We start from the raw sequence: 26,156 nt of genomic DNA, 5'->3' as shown, positions 1-26,156 counted from the left end.
CTCAAATAATCCTTTTTCTCCTATGAGCTCCTCCAGTTTCCAGGACAGCTGACTCGATTGCTTTCAGGACATGCACAGCCCTGGAAGAAATTAAAATTCGGAGGAGGTTGGGGAGGATTCTGTGAGCTGAGCCAAGAGAAAATGACCATGTTTTCACACAACAGAAGTAAAGAGAGACACACCTTGGTTAAAACCATAGAATGCCTGGACCAGGACCCAGCCAGGATCGGGAGATCAGGAGAGAGACCAGAGAAAGCAGTAGGGAGAGGATGCTGCTCATCCTCACATCTCGCTGAGGTTTATCCAGCAAAATCTGCAAGAATCTCTCCAGATACCTGGCAATTACGGAGTTACAGATTCCCCGTCTTCATCTGAAATGTACTTTACACTTAACAGGACCTTGGGTAATTATAGGGCAAGCTGAACCTCGCTTCACAAGATGGAGATGATGAGGTATTTTCTCCGTAACCACATTGGCGGGATTTTATAACTACTGAGGTACGTGGATTTGCCATGAAATCGAATAGTTAAAAGCAAAGAGTAATTGCCTGATATCTGTACTCTGTAATTTAGTATAATCTAATCATGGACAAAGCCCAAAAGAAAATGTTCTGAAAGCATTACATTTTTCTTCATACACAATTTGTTATTGACGTCGGGAAATGTATTACATGCCTCTAAAGGAACGCTTACCTACAGATATCAAAGCATGAGAGTGTCCAAAAGATCGAGAGTTTTCATTTTCTACCAATTATGAAAAGCAGGTGACATAACCGCCCATTAAACCCATTCTGACGTTTCTCTGTGACTGTATTTGCCCCTTTGTTGACGTAGAGAGATGAAAAGGGTGACGGTCCCCTTCCACGGGGCACTGAGATGAGGCAGCAGGAAGTTGGGCGATGCTGGGGCCATTCCAGTCAAAACTGGAGCCCAAGATGGCACCCACTTTGTCCCGCCTTTTCAACCACACTCTCCCAGTGTCCCCCACTGCAGTGTGACACCACCCGTGATGTGGTTCACAGGAAGCCCAGAATAGCTGAGAGGGATGCACGAGGCCAGTGACGAGGTGGATCAAGGACAAGACCGCAGTCCCCGAGCATCTTTAAGGACCTGATAAATGTGTGCAGGGCTTTTTGCAGGAGGAGAAGGAGAATGGAACCCACTAAAAGATTTATGGCTGTTATTATTATAAGGCTCCGCTGAGACAGAGAGAGGTCAGGACAGCAGGCGCATGGCAGCCCTCCGGGAATGCAGAGCATCCGCTGAGCGGCCCTCACCTCTGCTAAATGTGTGGATGTGGTTACTAAGTAGATTTAGACACTGGAGCTTGTTTTTCCTCTTTTGCCTTTAATACATCGGGAAGACTGACCACAGGCTGAGCTGCTCACCTTAAAAAAACCCCACAACAAAGTGATGAGAAAGGAGGGCACGCAGGGCAGCCATTGACTTTGCAACATTGCCCTTTTCTTTAAAATATGTGTGCCCATACTCGACAGGCCCAGCCAAAGAACCGCATGGAAGACATAGAAAGGCAGACTCTGAGAGGGCCCCAAGGGCCTTGGGGGCAGCTCCCGACATGAGGCAGTGGTGGCAAAGAAGCCCGGAGGCCGAGCCCTCGCGTGCTGGGGAGACACGAGGGTCAGTGAAGGAAGTGTGGAGGTGGTCGCATGGAGGAAAGTGAACAGCAATGAGCTGACTTCACAAAGCTCGTAAAAGGGCCTTGGGGGCGCAGGATGCTGATGGCGGACCACAGAGGATTATCAACACAGGGAGGGGCAGGACCGGAGCAGGGAGTTCAGGAGGCAAATGGAAAGGTCCAAGACCTGGGAGGAACGATTGACTTGTGAGGTTTTTTCTGATTGACTTTCTCAATCAGATTGTGAGATTTCTTCTCGGAGGGGGTGGGAAAGGGAAGCACTGATTGGCAAAGACGCTGTAAGTGGTAGCAACTACACCAAAAGTTTACTAAACTCAGCAAGACAGGGCCAGGGACCGCCAGAAGCCACCGTGGAGGCAGAAGGGTGGACCACAGGGGGCAAAAGGCCACTGCTGCAAACATGATGGGTTCTAGTCTAGAGGGAAGACAACCGGGTTGGGGTGCGGCTATGGGTCATTTGGCCCTAGCTGTGTGTAGCAGCAGCAGTGTCCCCAAACACAAGGAAGGCTGACAAAGCCCGCACTGGGGACCACCGCTTGGGGATGGCTCCAGTTCAGTACATATTTTTAAATCGCCTTGAGATCCATTGTGATGAAATACACGATAACTCTGCAAAACACTGTAACGTTAACTTTGTTTAAGCATCGGTTTCAAGCCCTCTTAGAATACACAGGGCCAGTATTGATGCCGAAAGGCTCATTCTTTATATATCGAACTGCACAGCTGCAAGGAATTGCACAAATGTTACCAACTCATTTGTCATGCAAACAGTGCTTCAGAAAGAAATAAAATACTATTATGTGGTATATGTGTTAGGCAATCACTATATCAAATTCATGGCATTCCGTGCAAACACAGGCAGGGAAAAGGAAAACAACACTTGGTGAGAGAAATCACACCACATGGGAGCAGCTAAGTGGGGCAAGATGGGGAGGCTAACGACGGAAGCCTGACCAAGCTGAGGCTGTAATTTTCCCAGCAATTGTGGTCAGTGTTGAATACCCCCATGGTTGAGCAAGTAGCAGGAATGCAAACCACTGGCCCACTTGCCCTGGGACTCAGGAAGGGGATGGGAGGGGACAAGGTGGGGCTGGGGGATGGGACTGCAGGGGAGGAGGGGAGCATAGGGGAAGAAGAGAACTGAATCAGAGGGGTAGAATGGAATGGAACCTACAGGCCGGCAATAAATGTTTGGGAAAGGCAGCTGATGAGGTACGTGGAAGGAATACAAAGCAGGAGAGGGAGGCGGAAGGAAGACTATGAACCATGGCTCTATTTCCACTTGCCACCACTCCCCACGCTTCCGTTAGGGGTTTCTCGCCAAGAGCCTTCATGTAATCAAATAGCGTGCCCTGTGGGAGGTTCTACACAGAACTGATGCTGCAGAGACACCGGTTAAGCATAAACACTTAGAAGCATGTGCCAGCGCTGTCCTAAGCACCTTATACAAATTACCTCTCTAATCCTCACAGCAACCCTATGAGGTTTACTGGCCAACAGGCTAGAAATGTTAATTGAATAGATCACACATCAAATGGTGGTGGAGTAGGGATTCGAGAGCCCCCAACTTAAATCCACAAGTGACACAGACTGTGTCTCTGGGGTGCTCCCCTACCCATCTCTCCTTATGAAAACCCCACCATCCGGCCACACGGCCTCCTCCCAGAAGCCTGAACTGCCCGCGGTGGCTGTGATGCGGTGTCCCTCTCCCGCAGGAGCCCCCAGAAGGCCAGTGTCTGTCTGTCCTGGGGCAGGGCCCGCACCCCCTCGGCGCTCAGTGGCGGCCACGACCTGAGGTCGGATCCGTCTCAGAACAGGCCCGGGTCTACTCCACGACCCAAACAAGGCCCCTCCCCGAGCGCAGAAGAGGACACACATCGGTCCCCAAGCTCAGAAAGACGCAAAGGATCCTCATTCGGCAGTGGCTTGTCTTTCACCGTTAAGTAATTCATCCATTAAATCCACACGACTTTACTGAGCGCCTACCACGTGCCAGGGACCGCGCGAGGGGCGGAGGATTCAGAGAGCAACACCTCTTGGTTTTACAGACGAGGAGAAGGACTGAACAAGAAGGGGAAGGCAAAAAGGAAGAAAAACAAACCAACCAGCAAACAAAACCCCTCGGACCTCCCCAACATGGCGGCCGTAAAGGCCGGGTCTGACCTCCTCATCATGGCTGGCTCGTCGGGCAGGCGCCGACCTTCTCAACATGGCGGCGCGACCGACCTTCCCGTCATGGCGCGCGGCCCCGCCCGCTCCGCCGCCGGCGGGAGCAGTTCCGGGTGCGGCGCGCGCCGGGGGCGGGCGGACGGGGGCGGCGTCCTGGCCATGGCCGGCCTGTCGGACCTGGAGCTGCGGCGGGAGCTGCAGGCCCTGGGCTTCCAGCCAGGCCCCATCACCGACACCACCCGGGACGTCTACCGGAACAAGCTGCGCCGCCTGCGCGGCGAGGCCCGGCTGCGCGGCGAGGAGCGGCTGCGCGAGGAGGCCCGGCCGCGGAGCCAGGAGCGGCCGCGGGAGGAGGCCCGGCTGCGCGAGGAGGCGCCGCTGCGCGCCCGGCCCGCCGCGGCCTCTCTGCGGGCGGAACCCTGGCTCCCGCCGCCGGCCCCGGGCTCGGCCTTCGCGACCTCTGGGGCCTACGGCGACCTCGGGGCCTCTGCGGCTTCCTGGTCCGGGAGCCGCGGCCTCGCCTACCCCGCGCGCCCCGCGCCCCTCCGGCGCCGCGCCTCCGTCCGGGGCAGCTCCGAGGAGGACGAGGACGCCCGGCCCCTCGACAGGGCCGCGCCGGGCCCGGGCCCCGCAGTCCGTCGCTGGTGGGCCGCGGCCCCGGCCCCGGCGCGGCCGCACTCCGCCCTCCTCGGCCCCGACCCGCGCCCGGGCCTGCGGGCCACGCGAGCGGGCTCAGCGGGCGCGGCGCGGGCCCGGCCCGAGGCGGGGCGGCGGCTGGAGCGCTGCCTGTCCCGGCTCCTGTTCTGGGCCAGCCTGGGGCTGCTGCTCGTCTTCCTGGGCATCCTCTGGGTGAAGATGGGCAAGCCCTCGGCGCCGCAGGAGGCGGAGGACAACAGTACGTCCCGGGCCGGCGCAGGGGAGGGCCCCGGGCGCGCGTGTGTCCACCACCAGGACCACCTTCAGCGCGAGGCTGCACGCTCCGGCCTGGTCAGCCGCCTCTTCCCACCTCCAGACCTTGACTTTCCTTCCTCCAGCTGTGGGAGGAGAGGGCCGGAATTCCTGCATCTGCAATAATTTCTGTCTTCACTTTCTCCTACTCTCATTTTCTGCCCTTGCCCTCCCTACGAATCTCCCTTTCAACCACGTGCTGGAAGCAGTCTTCATTCCTAGTCACTTGTACCCCAACTTCTGGTTTTCCCTCTCCAGAGAAAGCCACACCCCCCTCTAACAGACAGTCCACCCCCATTCCTTTTTCTTTCTTCCCTTTTGATCTCTTGCTCCTTCACACATTAGTGTGCATTTGAAGGCACCCAGCTTTCACTGCCCACAGATGGGATCTGGTTGGGGTCCCAGCTTTGCAGCACCAGAAAGGCCACAGGCCCCACTTCTTTGGACTACAAGGCCCTCATTTGTCAGAAGGAGGTTGTGCTAGCCCTGCTTATGAGACAGGTGTGCAAGAACCTTTTAAAGAGTTTAAACTGATGTAAACGGAGGCGTTTGTCATTGCTTGCAGCATCTTCCTGGAGTGTTGAGAGGGTCCTGTGGGTCAAGGACATGCCCAGCCGTGCTTCTGTCCACACTTAGTTATATGATTAGACATGTCAATAAGAGTTCTGCAGGAGACGGTATGTTTCCTGAATAGTTGAGGATTTGTAAGTTTCCTAAAAGGGAACTTTGCCTCCCACCTAATTCTGGGCTCTAGTCTAAGAGGAACAACATAGAGATCATCTCTTTATCATTTTAAGTGTAAAATGACACTGTAGTTCACCAACTTTTAATATTCTTTGCAAAGCATAAATGTGGGTCATACCGTTCCCAGCTGTGAGCCAAGGCCACGTCTTTCCACGCCTCGCCAGAACAGCCAAAATGCAGAGAAAAGCTAAATTATGTCTTAGCTGGTGCAGCAGATGGATGTTTGGATGTATGAACAAGTCTGGGCATGGGGATCCCAGACTCGTGCACACACCCAAATAATTTCTTGACTATGAGAGCAGTTTATCCACCTGCTAAAGAAATTAAGCAGGCCCAGGAGTGTCATGGTACCATACTGGTACTGTAAGTCAACAGTATACTGTCATACTCACTGCCGAGATGCTTTAAAACAACAGCTCTTGGATATATACTGGGATTTACCTGGAGTTCCCCTCCCCTGATGGTATTAATCCCTGTTTAACATACCATTGTTTACAATTTACAGAACCATCCTGTATGTCATTTGTTTGAGGCTAACTCCCTGAGTTAAGCAGGGAAGGCTTTATTGATCCCATTTTACAGATGAGGAAACAGGTTCAGAGTGGTTAAGTGAGTTGCCCAAGAGCCCTTGGCTAATCGTTTTCACCTGGAGTTAGGACCCAGCTGTCCTAATTCCTAATCCAGGATTGGGAAACCCTTATGTTTTACTGTCTGCATTTTAAAAGTGCCTCCTTTAGATGAACATCTTTCTAACCACCCCCCTTAAGTTGGTAATGTTTTACTTCCCCTGAATTTGAGAGTGATCCCTTTTGTACTCTTTTCCTCAACCCACATAATTTCCTCTGTGTTTCTTTTCTTGGTCTCAGTGAAATTATTGCCAGTGGAGTGTGAGAAAAAAACAGACGAGGTGAGTTGAAGTTTCTCTAGCTTTTGTTATCCCTCCCAAGGATGTTAGCCTCCATCAGGAGGTAAACTTCCCCAGAAAAAGATTCTAATAGGATCATTCTCAAGAGTGCTTCCCGTAATGTCCCAGAATCACATCGTGTTCTGTGATGTTTGTGTCAGACTCAATTGTGGCAGAGAAGGAGTATTTGAAACGGAGAATTGAGCTCCCCAGATCCAAACCTGGGCTTGTTACGGAAGCGCTCCCATCAGTCACAGCGTTGGAGACTTTGATCTGCTGCCGAATTGGATCTAGGGGATGCAGTAGGTTGTGGTTGGAGGACCTCTCAAGCTCCCTGGCTCCAGGAGGAGGGGCTGGCAGGTTTTAAGCATGAGGATGCCAAGTTCTCGATTCCACATTCTCCATCCGGTAGTCCGGCTGTAGCTCTGAAAATGCCACTCTCATTTGAAACATCATCAGGGGGGAGGAGTGGTTAAACACATCTGAAGTGGCATTAGGCCTCTTAGTCTATACATTTGTTTTATGAAGCTTTAATATTCCCTACAAATATTTGGGGAAGGTGAGCAGCCCCATTCATTTGTGAGTTGCGAAGGCAGCATTAGCAGGGAGCAGGTTTGCTGGTACAGGTGGTAGTCTGGGGAAGATTGGAGGCAGTAAATTTTCAGGTCATAAATCCTACCAGGAGGAGCTTTGTGCTGCCAGAGGGCATGACTTAGTCTAATTATTATTAAGTGTGCGATGCCAGGTCTCCCTGAGCCCAGTTCACGCCTCTGGCAGCCTGGGGGCTGGGAAAGAAATGATGCGTGGTCGGGAAAGAAATGACACATGGTCATCTCCATGTTCCTACACTGACTCTCGTACCCACGTTCATGAAGGGGCGTCCTGGTGCAGATAACTGGTTTTATTTCTCTTTGGCTTCTGCTGTGTCATATTTGGGGATGTGTTATTATATTTATTTATTGCATTCATCCACCAGATATCTTTGCTTCCCAACTGTTTTGTGAAAACAGATTCATAATAAGTTTACTCTGCTTTCCATCATAAAAACCACAGTTGATGCTTAGAGGAAGTGGCCCAGAAACATAGGCAGCGGCCAGAGGGGAAACTAGAATTTTAAGACTGAAAACAAAAATAGGAAAAAATAACTTTTCTGTTAGACTCCTCTGCTGATGTTAGTTTTGTTTGTCTTTTAGTTAGAAAAGGGCTCCCTGGGTTCTATGTCTTGGTCCTTCCCATCTCTAAATGTATCAGACCCACGACTGAATGACAGCTTTGCTCCCCGGGCCTCCTCTGAGCCAGACACGCTCACGCCCCACGTGAGTGAGCCCAGACGGGCACAGTCCAGGTCCTGCTAGAGACGAGCTCACTGAGCAGCCTGGGTGCATGCAACCTCAGCGCACCGGAAGGCAGAGTCTGGGCCCTATCTTCGCAGGCTTTGTGGAACTGAGACTTCACGGGGCGCCCTTGGCCTTTGTGGAGGGTGGACGCAGGAACAGGCAGGTCAGGAGGCATGTCTTGGCTCTGGTGTGGCTCAGGCTCACCCAGACCCCGACAGGCGTTAGAGTTCAAATACACGTGTTCTGTCTCTCCTCAGCCGACTGGCACACTTTGTGTTTGTCTTTCTGCCTTTGTGCTGCTGAAAATGTGGGGAGAGCTAGGGGTGGGTGTGTTGCCTTAATCAGGCCGTCTCATTGTCTGGTACCTTCTGTCCTCCAGTTTCCTTTAGGTGGTATCAGCCCTGCTTTGCTTAATTTGGAACAGTGTTAATTGTTACTGCTTTTTTTCCTAGTTGTGACAGTAATAGATGTTTAGCGTAGAAAATTTGAAAAATGTGCCAACGAAAAATCACCCATGATTCTGCCACCTAAAGATAATCACCATTACGTTTTGGGGGCATTTCCTTCCCATCTTACCTCTCTGTGTAGGTGTGTTTACAGCACTGGGATCTCGATGTATATTCAATTACGTTTAACACTTATTATCAATAATTGCCATACTGTTAAATATTCTTTAAAAAGTAGTGTGGGTACGGAACTCTAGTAGTAGCCACGTGAGTTGTTTCTGAACATTTAGTCATGTGTATAATCTTGGTTACCTCATTTGGTACCTTGTAAAGGCTTTAGGGTCTTTAGGTAACATAAGGGGCAAATCCTGGCCTCCGAGACTATTAGGAAACAAGTCAGATGAGGGCAACTAATGAGCACAAGAAGGAAAGCGACTGGTTCCTTCTATAGTTGCAGAGCCAGGTCCAGAAGCCAGCCCCTTGGCTTCCCGTCCAGGGCTCTGCCTAGTGACACCCCACACGAGGCCCAAAGTGTAGGGCATGGAGTCTCACTAGCGGGACTCCATACTTATGAGCTGTGGGACCTTGGTGGCCTGAAGTCTCTAAACCTCAGGCTCCTCATCTGAGACATTGAGGTACTAAGGATTGCAGTGAGGATTCAGTGCATGCTCACAGTTAGACCGCTCCACACAGCGCCTGGCCCATCGTCCACTCTCAACAGAGAGCAACCTTTTCTTGAATGCTAAATCCAGTAAGTCTAGCAAAATGGCATCAGTTCTGTCACAGGTGCTAGAGGACTAGGTATGCTTATATTCCTCTTCCTATTTTCTTATACAGATGACTCTTTCCCCAGGCAGTTTCAAGATTTCTAGAAATTTTTTTTTTTTTTTAAAGATTTTTTATTTATTTATTTTCCCCCCAAAGCCCCAGTAGATAGGTGTATGTCATAGCTGCACATCCTTCTAGTTGCTGTACGTGGGACACGGCCCCAGCATGGCCGGAGAAGCAGTGCGTCGGCGCGCACCCGGGATCCGAACCCCGGGCCGCCAGCAGCGGAGCGCACGCACTTAACCGCTAAGCCACTGGGCCGACCCGAAATTTTCCATTTCTAGGGGAATACAGTTTAAGATTAAACATTTGCAAGAGATAATCCACAAAGCAGACAATCCACAGGCAGGTCGTAGACAATGGACTCTCCAGAAACGGACGGAAGTGACCCGGAGGGAGCGTCTGCTTTTCCCTCCTAGGAAGCCGGGCTCCTGCATGTCCCCTGCAGCCATATCACCTCTGTGCCACAGCCCTACTCCATGGCCTTTATTCCAGCAGGAGCCGTGGCGCAGAGGCCAGGGAGCCTCCAGGATGGCAGACCCCTGGTTACTGTGTCTGCGTTCAGCCCGGCCTCTGCTTTTACGGTGTTCCTTTCATTCAGTTAACCTGATATTTATCGACGCTGTCCCTGGGCCCACCACTTTGCAGAGGTTGTATTTATCTTCTAAAAGCGTGAAGTGTTCCCTGCCTCTTAGTAGTTGGCAGTGTGGCTGAGGAGGTAAACCAGGCAGACAGAGCCCCTCCCGCCCACCCCTCCTCGCTGACCGCCTGTCCTGTGCCGTTTCAGTTCTGTCAGGCCAAGCAGAAGGCCGCCTTGCTGGAGCTGCTGCACGAACTGTACAACTTCCTGGCCGTCCAAGCCGGTGAGTAGGTCTCGTGAGGCCGAGATTCCTCGGGAGCAGGTTGTGGGCCTCTGTCTTGATCAGGCAGGGTGACGCTGACTGGCAGGCAGGCTGCTGAGACACTGTGGTCATCTCCCAAAAGACATACTCAGAAACCGAGTCTTGCCTTCCCCCTTCGCCACTCAGACACATCTTTTTAAAGCCTTGCGTCTGGGCAAAACACATTTGGTTCTCGCATCCCCTTTAAGGATCCCAGGGGTCCTGGCACGTGCACAGGCCTTTCACAGATGTGCTGCCTTCTCTGGATGCCCCCCACCTGATGCTTTGGGGGTCTGTGTTGCATTGGAAGGGGCAAGGCCCTAGGTCTTCTCAGAGTCTGGGTCCTCTGACCTAGAGGGCCTCTCCTACCAGATAGTTGGCTGGGCCAGTGGAAAGGCCTGTGTAGGAGGCAGGTCTGCGTGGTGGGCCGAGCCCACTTAGGCCCGTCCAGCCCGCCAGGTCCCTGGTGTCACATCTGGTCCTGATCACCCCATTTGGCTGCGGGACCTTAGACAAGTCCCTGATCCTCTCAGGGCCTCAGTCTCCCCATCTGACCAAGTAATCTCGGGTCTGTTTTTTCTTTACAAAATGAAAATCAAGTGCTGTACTGTAGAGGGGTGTATTCTCAGCACCCTCATGAAATAACTCCTGAAAACTCATCCATCCAGAAGGCTCCCCTACTATTTTATTTGGTAAACGCGTTCCTTGAGGGCAAGAGGTGTCACCTGCATTATTGTGTCCTCTCCCATACCTGGCGTCTCAGCAGCTCTCAGAATCACTTGCTGACAACACAGGTGAAGGTCCAGGGCTTGTGCCCCGTGTTAAATAGACTTGACAGGAGAACCAGACGGAGCTGTTCAGACTTATGGGATGTCAAGAGGTGCCCCTTACCTGCGGGCAGCCCCTGTCTGAGGCTGTTGCTGGGAAGTCATGGTTGGGTGGACTTGGACTGGGCCCTCAGTCCTCAAGGCCAGTCTTGTGGGCTTCAGCTCTGCCACCTCCTCCCTCCTGACTGGTAGGAGACTGGAGATGGTCAGGAGGCATCTGTGAGCTCCTCGGAGGGACGGTGGGAGTTGGGGCTCACAGCGTGAAGGTCATCATGGGTAATTCTTTAGGGCCCAGTGCTTGGCATATGAATTCTGGCCTAAGAGGGTGTTCCAAACCTTAGTGACTCCACTGTGGTCCAAGGACCAGCAGCGTCAGCATCACCTGGGAGCTTACTGGAAGTGCAGAATCTCAGGTCCGGTCCCAAACCTTTTGAATCAGAATCTGCATTTTAATAAGGCCCCCAGGGGATGAAGTGGAGAAGCTTTGCTCTTAAACTGTGGGTCCTAGTAAACATTTCTCTTCCAGCCCGCCCTCCATATGTGCTCCTGGCTTACGCTGTCAAGGGTCCTCTGACTAGCCTGGCAGAGGCAGCCCTGAGGGTGTGTATCTCACTGAGAGAGGATGCAGGGGAGTGCGGGCTTGCTGCTAGGCCCTGCTCCCTCCCCACACCTCCTGTGGAGATCAGCTATGGGTAGCGCACTGTGCTGGCCTTTTAGGATAGAGATGACTCAGCCCAGGGTTCTACCCGCAGGCTGCTTGTGGTCTGGTAGAAGAGACAGGCCACCTACCTCCCTGACCACTGGGTGATATAAGATGCAATTAGATGAGAACCGAGCCAGAAGTTCCGGGAGGCAAGATGCTTTTTAGCTGGAGTTATCAGGAAAGTGACACGAGGGAGGTGGCATCTGTGCCAGGCCCTGAAGCCCAGCTAGGAGTGGGTATGTGTATGTGGGGGAGGGCAGGGCCAAAGAGCGGGAAATTACAGGGTCAGGGGTGGAAGCAGTTGGCTTCAATGGGTGAGAGAGAAGCAGAGGGAATGGAGTTTGGAAAGGTGGGTTGGGCCAGGCCACCGAGGGTTGATCCTGCAGCCAGTGCGGGCCAGGGAGGCCTTTGAGCGGGGGAGTGACGTGCAGAGAGCCAGGTGCCAGGAAGGCACATGTGGCAGCAGCTTGAGTGGAGTAGTGTCATTGAAGCAGAACCATTGGAAGGCTTTGTTGACCAAATGTGGATGAGAAAGGGGAGAGAAGGAACCCAGTCAGGAGGCCATGGCGGTGGTCCAGGCAGGCCTCCTCAGGGCAGGGCAGTCTGGGTCGGGGCAGGAGGACGGGAGAAACTTGGTCTCAGGGGACCCAGAGGGCCAAGATCAACCTTGAAGTTGATCTTGAGGATTTGGCTGTGTTGAGGGTCGAGGGATAGGCTTCAGCTCATTGTCAAGGTTTTTTAGTATTACCTCAGGTACTTCTTCCGCAGCACACAGTCACAGACTGGCCATCTGAAGCCCCGGCCTGTGCCAGGTCAGGGCAGCTAGGCCACGTGTGAGGGCTGAGGATCTTGCACGTGCCCAGCCCTGTGCTGTCCGTGTTCTCAAGGAGCCTCGTGGACCCACGGGAAGCAGCGCGTGGTGGGTGAACCAGAGTGGGCGAGAGAGCCAGGGGCTGTGGCAGACCCCCCAGTCCAGAGCGATTTGGCCAAACAAGAAAAGTCCCCATGGGGTGGGGCCTTTTTAGAGGAGGTGGTCGGTGGGCTGGGCCCGGAAGGAGGGGCAGGACTGAGGGGGACGCTCCCACCTCCATCCTCGGTGGGAGCCCACCGCCCAGGGTGCTCAGAAGGGAGCTGCCCCTTGGAGCACCACGCAGAGGCCCTGCTGCCCAGCACGCAGACACCCCCTTCCTCCATGGGGCATTCTGGACATCCCAGGACCCCTCAAAACAGTGAGCCTGGCATTCCAGGTCACCTGCCTGTGTCACGAGTCAAAATCCCTGCGATGCCTATGGCCTCCCTGCCTTTCTATTTTCCCAGCCTGTGTTTATTTATAGTGCCATTCCAGTACCTTCCAAAGCTATCTGTCTGATCCTTTTAGGGATCAATTGCAAACAGACCTTGGTATTGGGCAGCTTTTTAGTCATTTAATGCAAATTGCCGCACTGCTTTGCAGGTCAGGTTTTAATGATCTGGAATCGATCCAAGCTAAGTGGCTTTTGATCCTGCTGCAGAGTGAAGATGCCCCACAGAAGCGGGAGCCGCCAGGCCACATGCTCCCTATCAGAGCTGATGGCTTGATTCTGCTGCATTTTTTAGTCCATTTCAGAGTAATTTTTTTTCACCTCTTCTTTGTGTTTGAATGTGTGTTTTTTCCCTCCTAGGTAATTTTGAATGTGGAAATCCAGAGAAGCTAAAAAGCAAATGCATCCCTGTAATGGAGGCGCAGGAATATATAGCAGTAAGTAGGCTGCAGAGCGTCTCTGCTCCCGGAGGTCCTGGGGCTTTTGTATTGATCTTCCAAAAGCCCAGTGGTTTTTTTCTGTTTGCTTTTTGGCATGTTTTCTTTTTTTTAACTTAGTTGCGAGTTAGGCTACCTGAGTTAAGGCAGCAGTGGGAGTGACTGGGCCCAAGGTGAGCCGTGAGCATGAGCCAGGCCTGCTGTGCAGGCGGGCAGCTCACCACCGACCTGCTGCTCCCTGACTGGTTGGTGTGGCCGCTGCAGGTGCCCTGGCTTTAGGAGGCCCTGTTACTTGCTCCTCCTTTGGTTCACTTTTCTTCCCTTCTCGGCGGCTTTAAGGACACACATTCAACCTGTCCGTTCTCTCCCTTTGTGATAACCATGTGGATTGCTCAGGTCCATCTGATTTTCCACATGGCCTCAGGATGATAGAATTATGGATCTTGGGAGCTGGCAGAAACCTTAGGGGTACCTAGTCCAATTTTCATTTCACAGATGAGGAAACTGAGGCCCAGAGAGGTGCAGGGACTTGCTCAAGGCCACACAGCTGGGACTGGCCACCAGGCCCCCCACCCCCACACTTTTTTTCACTTTACCCAAGATGAGCTGCCAGCTCTCCTGCCTGATGCTTTAGTCCTTGAGAAGATTATATACTTTTGGCTGTCTCAGACCTGCATTGTTTTCCTGTGTGTGCTTCTACGTCGCCTCCTTTGGTTATAGCCTCTTCCTTGGCTCTCATCAGCCCCAGATTTCCTTCCTGCCAGTCCTCCAGTTTGCTGTGCATTTAGCGGAACGGGGCTTGGGGCATGCAGAGGACACGGCAGAGGGCTTCCTTAATCCAGCAGCAGAATACTGTGGCTCCACTGCTCCGCCGAGATGCAGAACTAATCTTCTCCCGCCCCCTCCCACAGAATGTGACTGGCAGCTCCTCCACCAAGTTTGAAGCCGCACTGACCTGGATACTGAGCAGTAACAAGGACGTGGGCATCTGGTGAGTGTGGGTCGGGCATTACGAGGTGGTGGCACAGCCGTGGGCGCCTGCGGCCACTGTCCTCACCCATCAGCTGACTCTCGTGCTCCAGCAGAGGTGTCACGGGTCTCAGGTTAGAGGGCGGGTCCCCTCACTGAGTCGTGGGCTAGGCTTGCAGCTGGGCAGCGTTAGGAATGCAGTGTAAGGAGCAGTTTCAAGACAAGACACAAAATCCAGGTGTCAGGAAGTTAGCCTGGTGTTCCAGCAAACCCTGTTTCAAGTCACTCAGTCTGTGCCCTGTTAATTCACTGGCCCCACGTGGTTTGCTGGAGAAGGCATTTTCTGCACTTCCTTTCCTCGGGTGCTAGTTTTCTTTTGTAGATGAAATGATTCGGTATGTTGATTTCACTCAGTATGGAAATTGCAAAAGGAAAGACTGGATTGTATTCTGACCGGCAGTCTGCCTCATTTCTCTCTCTGGCAAGCCCTGTTAGCAGAGATAGCGAGCCCTTTCACCCCCTCTGAAAGGCCCCACCTGGCTTCTCAGCCCCGGGGGGACGCACCAGCCAGTGGGGGACAACCCCGAGAAGTCCCCTACTGGGAAAGCACTCTCCTTGGCACCGCTCCGCTCTCTCAGGGCTTGTCAGGGTTTCTGTTCAGGTTATGGCTCCTGATATTAGAATGCACTCCGGGGTGTTGTTCTCTGCCTCCCTAATCCACCCAAATTACTAATTCCGTCAGCAGTGCATCTAGCAGGGGCCCCTCGGGCGCTCAGCCTAAAACTTGATAACTGGATGCGTGGCACAATTAAAATTAGTTGGCTTGAAAAAAAAAAGAGAAAGCTTCCCTGAGTGGCTGAGCGATTTTCCCTTGTGTTGGAAAAGGCCGAGGAGAGTGCGGATTTTCTCCTCGGCAGCGCTCGCAGAGGTTGCTGACACAGAAGAGGGATGACACCCGCCTTTTCACACTGGGGGCACCAGCCTGGAGGTGGCTGAGCCCAGCTCGGACGACTGGTGTTAGAAGTGGGTCGTGAGAAATCGGGATTTTCAGGTACCAGCCATTCCAGTGTGCGGTCCAGAGCATGAGGTTGTCCCCTAGCTGGAGGAAGGTGCAGGTGTCAGCATCCCCACGGGTCTGACACCTCCTGGGCAGGGCAAGGCGGAGGTGCTGTGGCTGGGGTCTGGCCTTGGAGAGCCTGGCAGTTTTCATTCCCTTGGGCCTCGTGCGCCACATGATGTCTACACTTAAACAGCTTATGCGCCTCCTCGTCGCCGAGGACAAGCACACCCTCCCAGACTTTGCCTTTCAGTTCTTGCCATGCAGCGCGAAGCCGGCGATTCAGTAAACATTTCCATTTCTCTGTGCTGGGAGGTGGGAATCCAATTTACAGTTTAATCTTCCTCACGCTGAGAGGGGCTGTCAAAGACCCGACAGAGGGGGACGTCACTTTAGCGGCAGGGGTTCAAGCCTGCTGCCGTCTTTAAAGCTTTATTCTTTCTAAGTAGCCGACGTGGGAAATTTCTGGAAAGAGTGCAACCAGGATACCAAGTCTATTTTATAAGCAAGTAAAGACCTCGAAGCTCCTCCTTCCTTCTCCTCCTTCTGCTTAAAGTGGGACTTATACTGCGGCTGCTCAGAGCTTTTGAACATGTTTACAATCCTGTGTCCTGTTTCAGGTTGAAGGGGGAAGACCCGTCGGAGTTGGTGACAACCGTGGACAAGGTGGTCTGCCTGGAATCCGCCCGCCCTCGCATGGGTGTTGGCTGCCGCCTGAGCCGCGCCCTGCTCACTGCCGTCACCAACGTGCTCATCTTCTTCTGGTGTAAGTCCTCAGCTGCCCTTCCCACCCCTTCCCCCCGCCATCAGGACTGCTCGCGTTGCACACAGCGCCTCCCGGGAGCCTGGCTCAGCCAACACTTCTAGGTGTGAGTGCTGTTACAGAAGCCCAGGCCAGGAGAGGTCATGTCTGTCCAGTGAACCTGAGGTCTGTCTAATAAGACAGAGGAGATGAACGACTGTGCCTCTGCCCTGGCTTGTCTTTACCTTTGGAGATCGGTGGCAGGAGCAAGAGGATAACTAGAAAATGTCCTTGACTCAGGGCAGGGGACTGTCAGCGTCCCTCAGAGGGAGGCTGGCCTGGGCTGGAGCCGAGCATCATCCCTTCCCGGACCCCGGAGTCCATGCCGCCCCGAGGGGGGAGCGCAGCACCTGATTTTACTCCTTGAGCAATGTAAACATGTCCCAGGGGAGCCAGATACCTGATGAAGGCAGGAAGGACGCAGGGTGCTGAGCTGAGAAGGAGAGCACAGGTCTTGTCTCCCGGCCTCCGGGGCTGCCTTTGAGCAGAGACCCCGGGGTGGCTCTGAAGGCGAGAGGCCAAGTCACAGAACCGCCGGGTCTGCAGAGAGGGCTCAGTTACAAATCGCAGGCTGTCTGGGCGTGCACACAGCTCCCTCACCCATGCCATCAGGCGCAGACATCATTATTGGCAGCAGCATCTCAGAATACAAAGGCCCGGCATGTATATATGTATGAAACACCATGTTCTGGTTCACAGGGGAGGAGATGAAAGCCCCGCACTGAGGCTGGGAGGAGCCGAGATCTGGATGGCTGGGGATACCTCTGTGGTGACAGCCGCAGGAGGAGGATGATCACTTAATAGCCTGTTCTCCCGTTGCATTCCTGTGTCCTTTGTTTCCTGCATGCCAGCCCTGGGCCCAACACATAGTAGGTGCTCAGAGCACGTTGGCAGCTCACCCACAGCCTCCAGCACAGCCACCTGCCCCAGGGAGAGCCAGTGAGCACCTGATCAGCCGGAGGCGACACAGGGATTAACGGTGCTTTCTTCCCTCACAGGCTTGGCCTTTTTGTGGGGGCTCCTGATCCTCCTGAAATATCGGTGGCGGAAGTTGGAAGAGGAGGAGCAGGCCATGTATGAGATGGTGAAGAAGATTATAGGTGCGTGGTCCCTGGTGAAAGGGCTGCTGGCATCCACCAGAAGGTCCTCACCCTAAACAGTGCCCTCTGTCCTGCAGATGTGGTCCAGGACCATTATGTGGACTGGGAGCAGGACATGGAGCGCTACCCCTACGTGGGCATCCTGCACGTGCGCGACACCCTGATCCCTCCACAGAGCCGGTGAGTCTGGGTCTGACTCCAGAGTGCCCCACGGAAGGAGGCCCAGAGCCTCGCGTCAGTTGTGGGGGTGGGGGCACCGTCCACAGCTCCTGCCGCTCCTCCAGCAATCTGCTCTTCACGGCAGAATGCACAGACGGGAGGGTCTAGAAGCACAGTCCCAGTCCTCTGTAGAGGTGCAGCACTGTTGGTGTTCATACTGTAGAGGACGTTTTGGTGGCAAGTACCAGACCCCCCCGCCCCCAGGGGCTCAGGCAGGGGAGGACCCGATGAGTTTCCATGCGTGGAAGTCCAGCGTCGTGTGGGCTCCCAGCACAGACCAGTCAGGTCTCTGGTTCCGTGTCTCTGTGATTCTCGTGGTCCTGCCCTCCATGGATGTTGTCGGCTGGCTGGAGCTCCTTGTGGCCCCAAGATGGTGGCCAACATCAGCTAGAGCAACGTCTGCCTTATCACAGCCAGCACGGGAGAGGGGGCTTCCTATCACTCATGAGCAAGAGAACACATTCCAGTGACACACTAGAGGCTCCGCTGGCCAGAATTGGTTACTTATCTATTCTTGAATCAATTACTGGCAAGGAGGAGATTGTTTTTCAAATGTTTTGAACCATGACCCACAGTCAGAAACCCGTATTACCTAAAATACGGTCCAGTTCCCACCACGCACGCACACACGTGCATACATGTCGTTGAAATCAGTGTCACAGCAGCGAGTGGCATCAGCTTCCAGGGCACATGGCTGCGTGGGCAGAGGTGGCAGACCACTGTCACGCACGACTCCAGCACCACCTTCCACACGGGCTGCAGATGCTGGCTGGAGCCCTGACAAAACCAGGGGTGGGGCAGAGCCAGGGCCAGCCCCCGGAGGCAGCTCAGCCTGCGGGCCCTCCACGGCAGGTGCTGCTGCGGTCTCTGGCTGGACGCCGTCATCTCAGATGATGCTGAGCGCTCGCTATGAGCCCTCCACAGTACAGACTCACTTGCTTGCTCCTCGCCATGGCCCTGGGAGGTCAGAACAAGGAGTACCCCATTTTATGGATGAGGAAACTGAGGCACAGGAGGTTAAGGAACTTAGAGGCCCATGGTTGGTGGCATTTCTGTGCTCTCCTGGCCAGACCTGCAGTTGAGGTCACCCCTTTCTGCGCAACCCAAGAGGAGCTTGAAGAGCAGAACATTTAAGGGCCCCTTTTAAATGTGTAGGTGTTTAATAACATTCATGCCCACCCCATCCCCTGGAAGGTGGTGGGCAGGAAGCTTAGAGAGAGCAGACTGGCCATGGTGTGGGGCTGGTTCTTGCTGCTGGTCCCCAGCACGAGGCAGCCACACAGCCCTCCAGCCCCCAGGGGAGGCCACTTGGTGTATTCAGACTCCCGCCTGATTCCTGGCCCTGCCTCGAGTCGTCATGTGACCATGGTAGACGACCTCTCTGAGCCACAGTTTCCTTCTCCATAAAACAGAGGTAACACCAGCTGCCTCATGGAGGGCTGTGGGGACGAGAGGCTGTCGTTCATTCACTCCACGAGTGCTCCCTGAGCGCCCCTAGCTGCCCCGTACTGGGTCAGGGGAGACAGTGGGGAGTGGAAGGAGCAAAAATCCCTGCCCTGCGGGAGCACTGGCTCCAGAGATGAAGCTGGATGACAAGATGCATGAGAAAATGTGCTGTTAGGTGGTGACAGGTCCTGAGGAAAAGGGGAGCAGAGATGTCAGGAAGATGGCCTCCCGGCTCACTAAGTCAGTGCCTGGCACTTGAGCCCCCATCAAAGGGCAGCCGTCCTCGCTTGGGCTTAAATGATATGAATGCACATGCTCACTTAAATCAGAGCAGGAAGTGGCATCGTAGCTTCTCATGGGCCTGAGCCACCATGCCTCAGCTCCAGTCTGCAGGCAGGCAGCCGCTCCACAGGGTCTGAGCCCCCAGCGGTGAACCTTGGGAGGCTCACGCCCTTTGGCTCTCAGCCTCTTGATTCATCTCCCAAGCCCCCCAGTCAGTGCAGAGCTCTCGACTCGTGTGGGGACATTAGCCTCCGTCGATTGGCCCTGTGTGGGCGCACTTGGGTCTGCCCTGTGGATGAGGGCCTGCTTGTGAGCCTGAGGGAGATCTGAAGAGCTTGTTCAGGGAGGAGAGCAGGGGAGCTGATGAGAGCAGCTGGCTCGGGCAGGCTTGGTCATTACCTGTTAATGGGCAGCCTGGGAAGGAGGGGGGGGGCACCAGCCCCACACAGAGCTGGCTGCCTCCCCTCAGGGACCCAGGATGAGGGGCTCAGTCCCCAGGGCGTGTGTGGCCCCGGCCAGACCAGCCAAGTGGGGGTTGCTAAGAGCTGTGGGGTTTGGTTGGTGACAGGACCTGACCTCTGGGGAAGAAAACCCCGATAACCCCGGGTTGAACCTTCCTGCTCCCCAGCACACGCTCACATTCACCCTCCACGTGTGGGGTCAGGGGGGTGGTCTGCAGTGCTGATGGAAGGCGGGCTCATCAAAGGGAAGACACCAAAGCCACTGGAATCTTCCTGTCTAGCCTGGAAGGGGGGATGAGGAAATAGGGGCTGTCCGAGGGGATGCAAGGCCCCGGGCACACAGCAGAGCAGGAACTCTGGCCACTAGTCCGGGGCCCAAGGCCTGCCAGCTGGGAAGGGGCCCTGCGTGGTGGCTCTGTTTGCAAGAGCGGCTCCAGCTGCTTCTTCTCCCCAGTTGGATGCTTAGCTCATCCCCACCCCCTGAAGCGCTGTGGAGTTTGCACTTGACAGCCCCGTGGCCACTCTTTAATTAGCTCACCAGAGGCATTAAAATGCAGCCAGCCCTGGTGGTGGGGCCACCAAGCCAGGGCTGCTGCAGTAACAGGTCCCAGCAAAAGTCGGCAAAGCACAGCCCCTTCCCAGTTGGACACCCGGGGGTGCCCTGGACACCTCCAGCCCCTTTCAGCTCCCTTTAATTGAATGCTTTTGGAACAGAGAAGGTTGAGGAATTATTTCTCCATGGCCCAAGAAATTTCTCTCCTCTGCAGGAGTCCCGTTAGTACCTGCCGGTTTCTCCTCCCGCAGATTTAACCTGCGCGGGATCTTGGAGCTTGGTCCCCGCTTGGTACTGAGGGCACCCGCAGACCCGCTCGCCTCTCGACAGGGCTGGGCAGAGCGGCCGAGGGCACGCTTGCCCACTGAATCTGGCCTCTCTCGTTGCAGGAGGCGCATGAAGCGGGTCTGGGACCGGGCCGTGGAGTTCCTGGCCTCCAATGAATCCCGGATCCAGACGGAGTCCCACCGTGTGGCTGGAGAAGATATGCTGGTGTGGAGATGGACTAAGCCCTCTTCCTTCTCTGACTCTGAGCGATAAACCCTGGGCGGGGCCTGTTCCCGTTCAGCCTGCCCCAGGCCCGTCCACTCTGCGGGCTCGAAAGGGCGCCAGCCCTGCCGGTGCTGAATTCACACTTGCCTTGACTTGCACCCTCCTCCCACCCCTGGTTCCAAAGGTCTCTGTGGACTCCACAGAGCCAGCTCAGTAGGGAAGTGTGGGCTTCCTGGAAGGGCGGAGGGAAGAAGCCAGAGGCTGGGTGGGCAGCTTGTCCTCCGCATGGGTCGGATCCTCTCTGCCCTGCTTTGCTGGCAGAAAGGGGAGAAGGGTTTGTTTTTCATGAGTAGAGAAGATAAAAGAGCAGCAGCTCTGAGGCCCTGCAGAGCACGTGTGCGGTTGGGTGGGCTGGAGCTCGGCCCCCGCCAGTGAGCGCTCAGCAGTGACGTGGGCGTCACGCCTGTGGGAGGTGGGTCGGGCTGGTGGCTGGGGCAGCAGGGGTGGGGGAGCAGCTTGGTCCATGTGCCTTTAGGGGGTGTTACCTGGGAGCTCAAGGGTGAGGGGAGAGAGCCTGTCCTCCCATTGGATTGGGTCTCTTTTATCCTGAAGGGAGAAGGTGCTAGAAATTAGAACAAGTACTATAGGAGAACTATCTAGAAACACCCGGCCCTTGCACACGGGGCCCTCTGGTCAGGAGGAGTGAGCTGCTGATGTGGCCTCCGGGGAGGAACCTGGAGTAGGCACAGGGGCCTGAGGACAGAGAGGGCCAGGGCTGCCACCAGCCACCGTCTCCACAGGCACAACCACGGCAGCCTCCCGGGGTGGGCCTCTTAGGTGCTGCTTCACACAGAGTGGCCGTTTCAGACCAGCCCTGCAGCCACGGCCCTGCCTCAGGCTGAGAATGGCGATTCCAGGACCTCGGGTGTCTCGCTCTTCTAGTGCGCGGAGATCACCTTCTTTACTGCGCCGCAGCCTCCCCACCTGGGCTGTTTAACTAGAACTTCCAGCACAGCGTTGGTTTCTGTGCATGGGGGAGGCGCAGTGGCTGCACCACTGCCCCCTGCTGGCCACCCGAGAGCAGTGCCCACGCTGCTGCAGACCTTCCTCATGGCCCCCTGCCAGCTCATCAGCGGCCGGCGGGAGGCAGTCTCCAGAAACACCCCTGCAGGGGGCCTTGTTAGTTAAGCGCGAGGAGCCTCTGCAGCAGAGCCTCATCCCCACGTTCTCATCTGCAGACCCGAGAGGGGCCAGTGGAGGAGACGCAGCAGCTGCCTCCGGAAGGCATTCACCACCCCCTTCTGGTCTTAGTGGTGTTTTCTGTTTCCTTAATAAAGCTCCAGTCTCCCTCATTTGAGCAATACTCTCGTTTCCTCTGATGCCTGGATGATCGGCGGGGCTGGAGTCTGAGTGCCAGCCCCACGGCAGAGAAACGGTTTCATAATCAGGCTCCAGCCGGAAGAGAAGAAACTGCAACAGGCTTCAGCGTCAGGGCTGAAACTGTTGGAGAAATAAACTATTTATTTAAAATGGATGTTTCTCGTCCATGGTTCTTTCCCTTTCCCCCCAAAGCAATGCAGGAGGAATGGTGTGTGGAGTTATTAAGCGCTGGCTGTGGAGAGGTTAGCTGAAGAGGCGGAGCAGGCTGAGCAGGGGCTCAGGGCCTTTGCATGCCGGCCTTCCTCCCTCTGGGCCTCAGCCTCAGTGACGGGGTTCTCCGGCAAACTGCATCACCTGGGCCTCCACATTCATAACATGGTGTGACGACCCCACCCTGCAGGGTGAACTCACAAGACGCCCGCCTGGTCCCAGTGCGGGTGGACAGAACCTCTTTCCTTCTGCCCCATCTCTGCCTCCCCTCAGAGGCTCCCCTGGGGTGCCCAGCACCAGCCCTGGGAGAGGGAGAAAGAAAGGGCAGAGTGAGGTTGGACGGGGCTCCTTGGCAGTTGAAGGTGTCCCCTAAAGAGGCAGGAGGTTGACATTGGCAGCAGACCTGTCTCCTCTGGGCCCCCACCACTGTGGAGAACACCAATGTGGCCTGGGGGACATGTGGGAGTCCCCCACCTGCCACAGGGGGTTGGACTTTGCAAGGCAGAGGTTTGCTGAGTGTGTTTTGGGGCCCTACCATTCTCCATCAGCACCGCCTCTACCCTAGGGGCGCAGTGGGCGTGTGGGGAGAGCTGGAGGCGTTTGACATTTGCATCAAGATCCAGCCGCGCCTTCCTTTTGCAGGGGCCCCAAGGTCTTGGTCAGCCCTGAAAGAAGGCAGCCTCTGAGCTACTGGCCGCCCCCACTGCCCTGCTGTCCCTGTCCACGCTGGTCCGTCTGGGTGGTGAATGGCACGTGAGCACCATCCTGCCATCCTCCTATCAGCTGGAAACTTGGTGGGTAAACTGAGTCAAAGGACCCAGAAACAACCCAGAAAAAGATGAGCCCATCTGTCCCTTTTCTGTCTCAGTAAAAGACTTTTCCCTCTGCTATGTTTTGTCTGAAGCTGAGAAGGGAGCTAATGCAGGGCTCTATTTCTGTGAAGCTGTTTGGAGAGCAGGAGCCAGATCAAAATAAACGAAATAACAAAAGGCCCCTGCCAGCCCGGCCCCTTCCTTTCTGGCGCACGGAGCAAGCGCTCGGCACAAAGGCCCCAAGGTGCGTGCTCAGCGCCGCAGACGTCTCAGATCCGGCTCTCCGGACTCTTTCAGCTTTGAAGGGCCACGTCTCCCTTTTAAGCAGCTCTTAATTCACAAGGGACAGTGCAGGGTGGTGGGACTTGCCTGAGGAGGGGCTCCAAGGACATCTTGAGGGGAGCCATAGTGAGAAGTTTCTGCTGCTCTGTCCAGTCCCTTCCAGCCACTCAGACCTCTTTCCTCAGTGACAAAACAGCCCTCTCGGGCTCAGTGGGCACCGATTAAGAAGCTTTGGGGGGTGAGGGAGGGAAAGGCTGTACCCCACAAATCTCGGCCATGGACGTCCACCCAGGAGCTCCAGGCCACCTTCCGGAGTCTCTTCCCTGGAAAAAGGTAAACACGGCCATTTGTCACTGACTTAGCATAAGGACTGCACTAGCGGCTGTTCTCCCTTAATTAATACACCATTGACCTTGAGTCTCAAAAAAAAAAAAAATCCCTTTGTGGGGTCAGGTGTGTGGACTCAAATCCGTTATCCTGTCGGCCTCCCCCTAAGGGAAGGGCCAGGGGAGCGTTTGCAGTACGTCAACTCAACTGTTCCAAAGCAGCCCTCTTTGGGCAGCCAGGCCAGCTTCTCCCCCCCTGCCCCAGAGAAAGTTCTAGAGAGAAGGAGAGAATCTGGACAGAGGGTCCCAGGATACTCCCAGGAAAAGAGAGGCAGAGGGGATGGGTGGGGGCACCATGCTGCCTGGTGCTGCCATGTTTCCACAGGATGATGCTGCACTGGGAGGCGGGCCGGGTGGAGGTGGGGATCAGCATCCTCAGGACCAGCTCTGCCCTTTATCAGCCGGGATACTGGGCTAATCGCTTTATCTCTGTAGCAAGAGAAGTTATTAAGAAAGAAATGATAAAATTAGCCAACACGTGATAGCATTATGACACGCTCCTAGTGAGCTGTAGCCCACTGAATCCTCACAATGACCCCTTACCGTAGGTGCTGTTGTTATCCCCTGTATATGGGGGGAAACTGAGGCACAGGGAGGTCAGGCAAGTGGTAGAGCTGTTTGAACTCAGATAGCCCAGCTCCAGTCTGTGCTCTCAGCCTTGCTCTCCTCCCTTCTCCAAAGAAAGGCAGGGGAAGCCACGCTCAGATTTCTTGTGCTGCTGTGGATTTGCCAGAACAGAATAAAACCATCTCGTTCCAGAGGAAGAACAGAGAGAGGCTCTGGGAGGCTCCTCTGATCTGCCCTCCTGCTCTCCCCCATCTGCTCAGGCCACGCCTTGCTGCCCTCACCTTCACCAGGCCCGCTCCTGCCCCCCAGCCTCTGCACTTGCTGTCCCACCCACTCTGCTGTTCCCCCAGATCTCCATGCGGCTCACCTCCTCCTCTCCTTCAGACCACGGTCCCTGTTTGGAGCTGTAGCCACACCCCACCTATATACCCTCTGGGGCCCAGCCCTCGTTTATTTCTCTCCTAACACCAGAGGTGCTACTTATGCACCTCCCCCTGCAGGTTATCAGCCTGTCACCTGAAGATCCATATGCCCCTCCCCAGGGAAACACTGGCCACAGAAGGAATCAGGCTGGCCTGTCCAAGACAGGCCAGGGCTCTCAGGCAGAGAAGCAGAGAGGAAACCAGCTTCCCCGGACAGGAGGGTGTGTTTGCTGGGTTTCCTCACAAGGGCACTCGAGGACCTGCCGGCCCACAGCATCAAATGACAGAAGGAGCCTTGGTGAAGATGGTCTAGAGGCCAGGCCCCCTCCCCTCTGCTAGGCACCAGTATGGAGAAGCCCCAGGATTTGTGCAAGACGCTGGTTGGGGAGGGCCTTCATCACAACTGACTTCTCTGCAGCCCCCATGAGTGAGGGCTTGGAGCAGATTCCATGTGATTTCTAAGAAAGTGACGGGACATTTCTTCCTGCCGAGAGTGTGGGCCAGCCCGCGGCTGAGGCCCCCGTGAAGTCGCGGGTGATCCTCTCAACATCGCAGGGGCGTGGGGAGACTCCAGGCAAACCGGGGAGGGCTGCCCACCGCAGGGGGCCAGGACTGGGCTGCCCCAGCCAGGCGGAGGAGAAAGAACCGTCCAGAGCAGGGTCTCGGGAGCGGGGAAGCGCTGAACAAGGTCTGAGGAGAAGGAGGAGGAGAGGTATCACTGGTGATTACAGCCCAATTTCTAAGCCGCTTCTGTTTAGGAAGGAGACAGGGGAAAGTACAGTAATTTTCTTCAATGAAAACAGGCAACAGAATTCCCTTTGCCTCATTCCCCTTGCAATTAAGCCCTTCTCTGCAAATGAAATGATTTGGTTTTCATGGGGACTAATTTAAGCACACTGGAAGGGCCGCTGAACTTTTTGATTGCAAACACCAGAGTGTGCAAAACAGAATCCCAAGCAGCGATGCCAGACTGGGGAGGGCCTGGCCCTGGAATCAGAGCCTCCATGGGGTGGGGTTGGAAGAGCCCTGGGTTGGGAATCCAGCTCTGCCCCTAAATCTATGACCCTTTCCATGTGGCTGACCTCTTGTCCTCTCTAGCCTCCATCCCCACATCCCAAGTGAGGAGGCTGGACTAGACCCTGGGGAGCAAATTCAGAAGCTCTGACACATTTGGGGACAGCAGTGAGTTAAAGATGCCACATGTTCTCCGCCACTCCTTTCACCAAGAGGTGAGTCTATTTCCCTTCCCTTGAATCTGGGCCAGCCCTGGGACTGCTCTGACCAATGCAATATGGCCAGAGGGACACTGGCCAGTTCCAGCCAAGGCCTTATCACTTCCCCTTTCGCCCTCTTGGGCCCGGAGCCACTATGTGAAGAGGAGCCAGCTGCCCTGCTGGAGAGACCTTGTGGGGAGAGAGATACCCGATGGCCCCAGCTGTTCCAGCATCCCAGCTGGCATGCCAAATGTTTGAGTGAAGCCACTTGTGCCAGCCCTGTGTGAACACAGATAAGCTGTCCCCACCCAGCCCTGCCC

General features: G+C 55.1%; 1 protein-coding gene and 1 long non-coding RNA gene across 3 annotated transcripts; one reads left to right on the top strand and one right to left on the bottom strand.

The window, feature by feature from the left end:
- The first annotated feature begins 3,970 nt into the window (after positions 1–3,970).
- LEMD2 (LEM domain nuclear envelope protein 2) lies at positions 3,971–22,097 on the top strand. Of its 2 annotated transcripts, none has more exons than XM_087438465.1 (9): positions 3,971–4,721; positions 6,385–6,425; positions 9,821–9,896; positions 13,106–13,182; positions 14,094–14,173; positions 15,829–15,974; positions 17,009–17,110; positions 17,188–17,290; positions 20,461–22,097. In XM_087438465.1, exons 1-9 carry the CDS (start codon positions 3,986–3,988, stop codon positions 20,609–20,611), a joined length of 1,512 nt encoding a protein of 503 aa, XP_087294591.1. In that variant the 5' UTR covers positions 3,971–3,985; the 3' UTR covers positions 20,612–22,097. The 2 variants fall into 2 exon arrangements, with proteins under 2 accessions (XP_087294591.1, XP_087294592.1); XM_087438466.1 differs by lacking the exon at positions 3,971–4,721 and adding an exon at positions 5,144–5,275.
- LOC147915689 (uncharacterized) lies at positions 21,975–26,151 on the bottom strand. The gene is made up of 2 exons (XR_015554106.1): positions 24,177–26,151; positions 21,975–24,062 (listed from the first exon to the last, which is right to left on the bottom strand). It is a non-coding gene; the product is annotated as an uncharacterized LOC147915689 (long non-coding RNA).
- Positions 26,152–26,156: the final 5 nt, after the last annotated feature.

The sequence above is a fragment of the Ceratotherium simum genome, chromosome 13, assembly GCF_057802395.1.
Source record: "Ceratotherium simum simum isolate JZ-2026a chromosome 13, ASM5780239v1, whole genome shotgun sequence".
Classification (NCBI taxonomy): Eukaryota; Metazoa; Chordata; class Mammalia; order Perissodactyla; family Rhinocerotidae; genus Ceratotherium; species Ceratotherium simum.
The sequence above is the reverse complement of the archived record's forward strand: the minus strand, read 5'-3'. Positions and strand labels throughout refer to the sequence as shown.

Coding starts and splice junctions, on each gene's coding strand:
- LEMD2 (XM_087438465.1), top strand. CDS start 3,986: ATGGCCGGCCTGTCGGACCTGGAGCTGCGGCGGGAGCTGCAGGCCCTG. Junction 9,897..13,105: donor CTTCCTGGCCGTCCAAGCCG/GTGAGTAGGTCT, acceptor TTTCCCTCCTAG/GTAATTTTGAATGTGGAAAT. Junction 17,291..20,460: donor CTGATCCCTCCACAGAGCCG/GTGAGTCTGGGT, acceptor CTCTCGTTGCAG/GAGGCGCATGAAGCGGGTCT.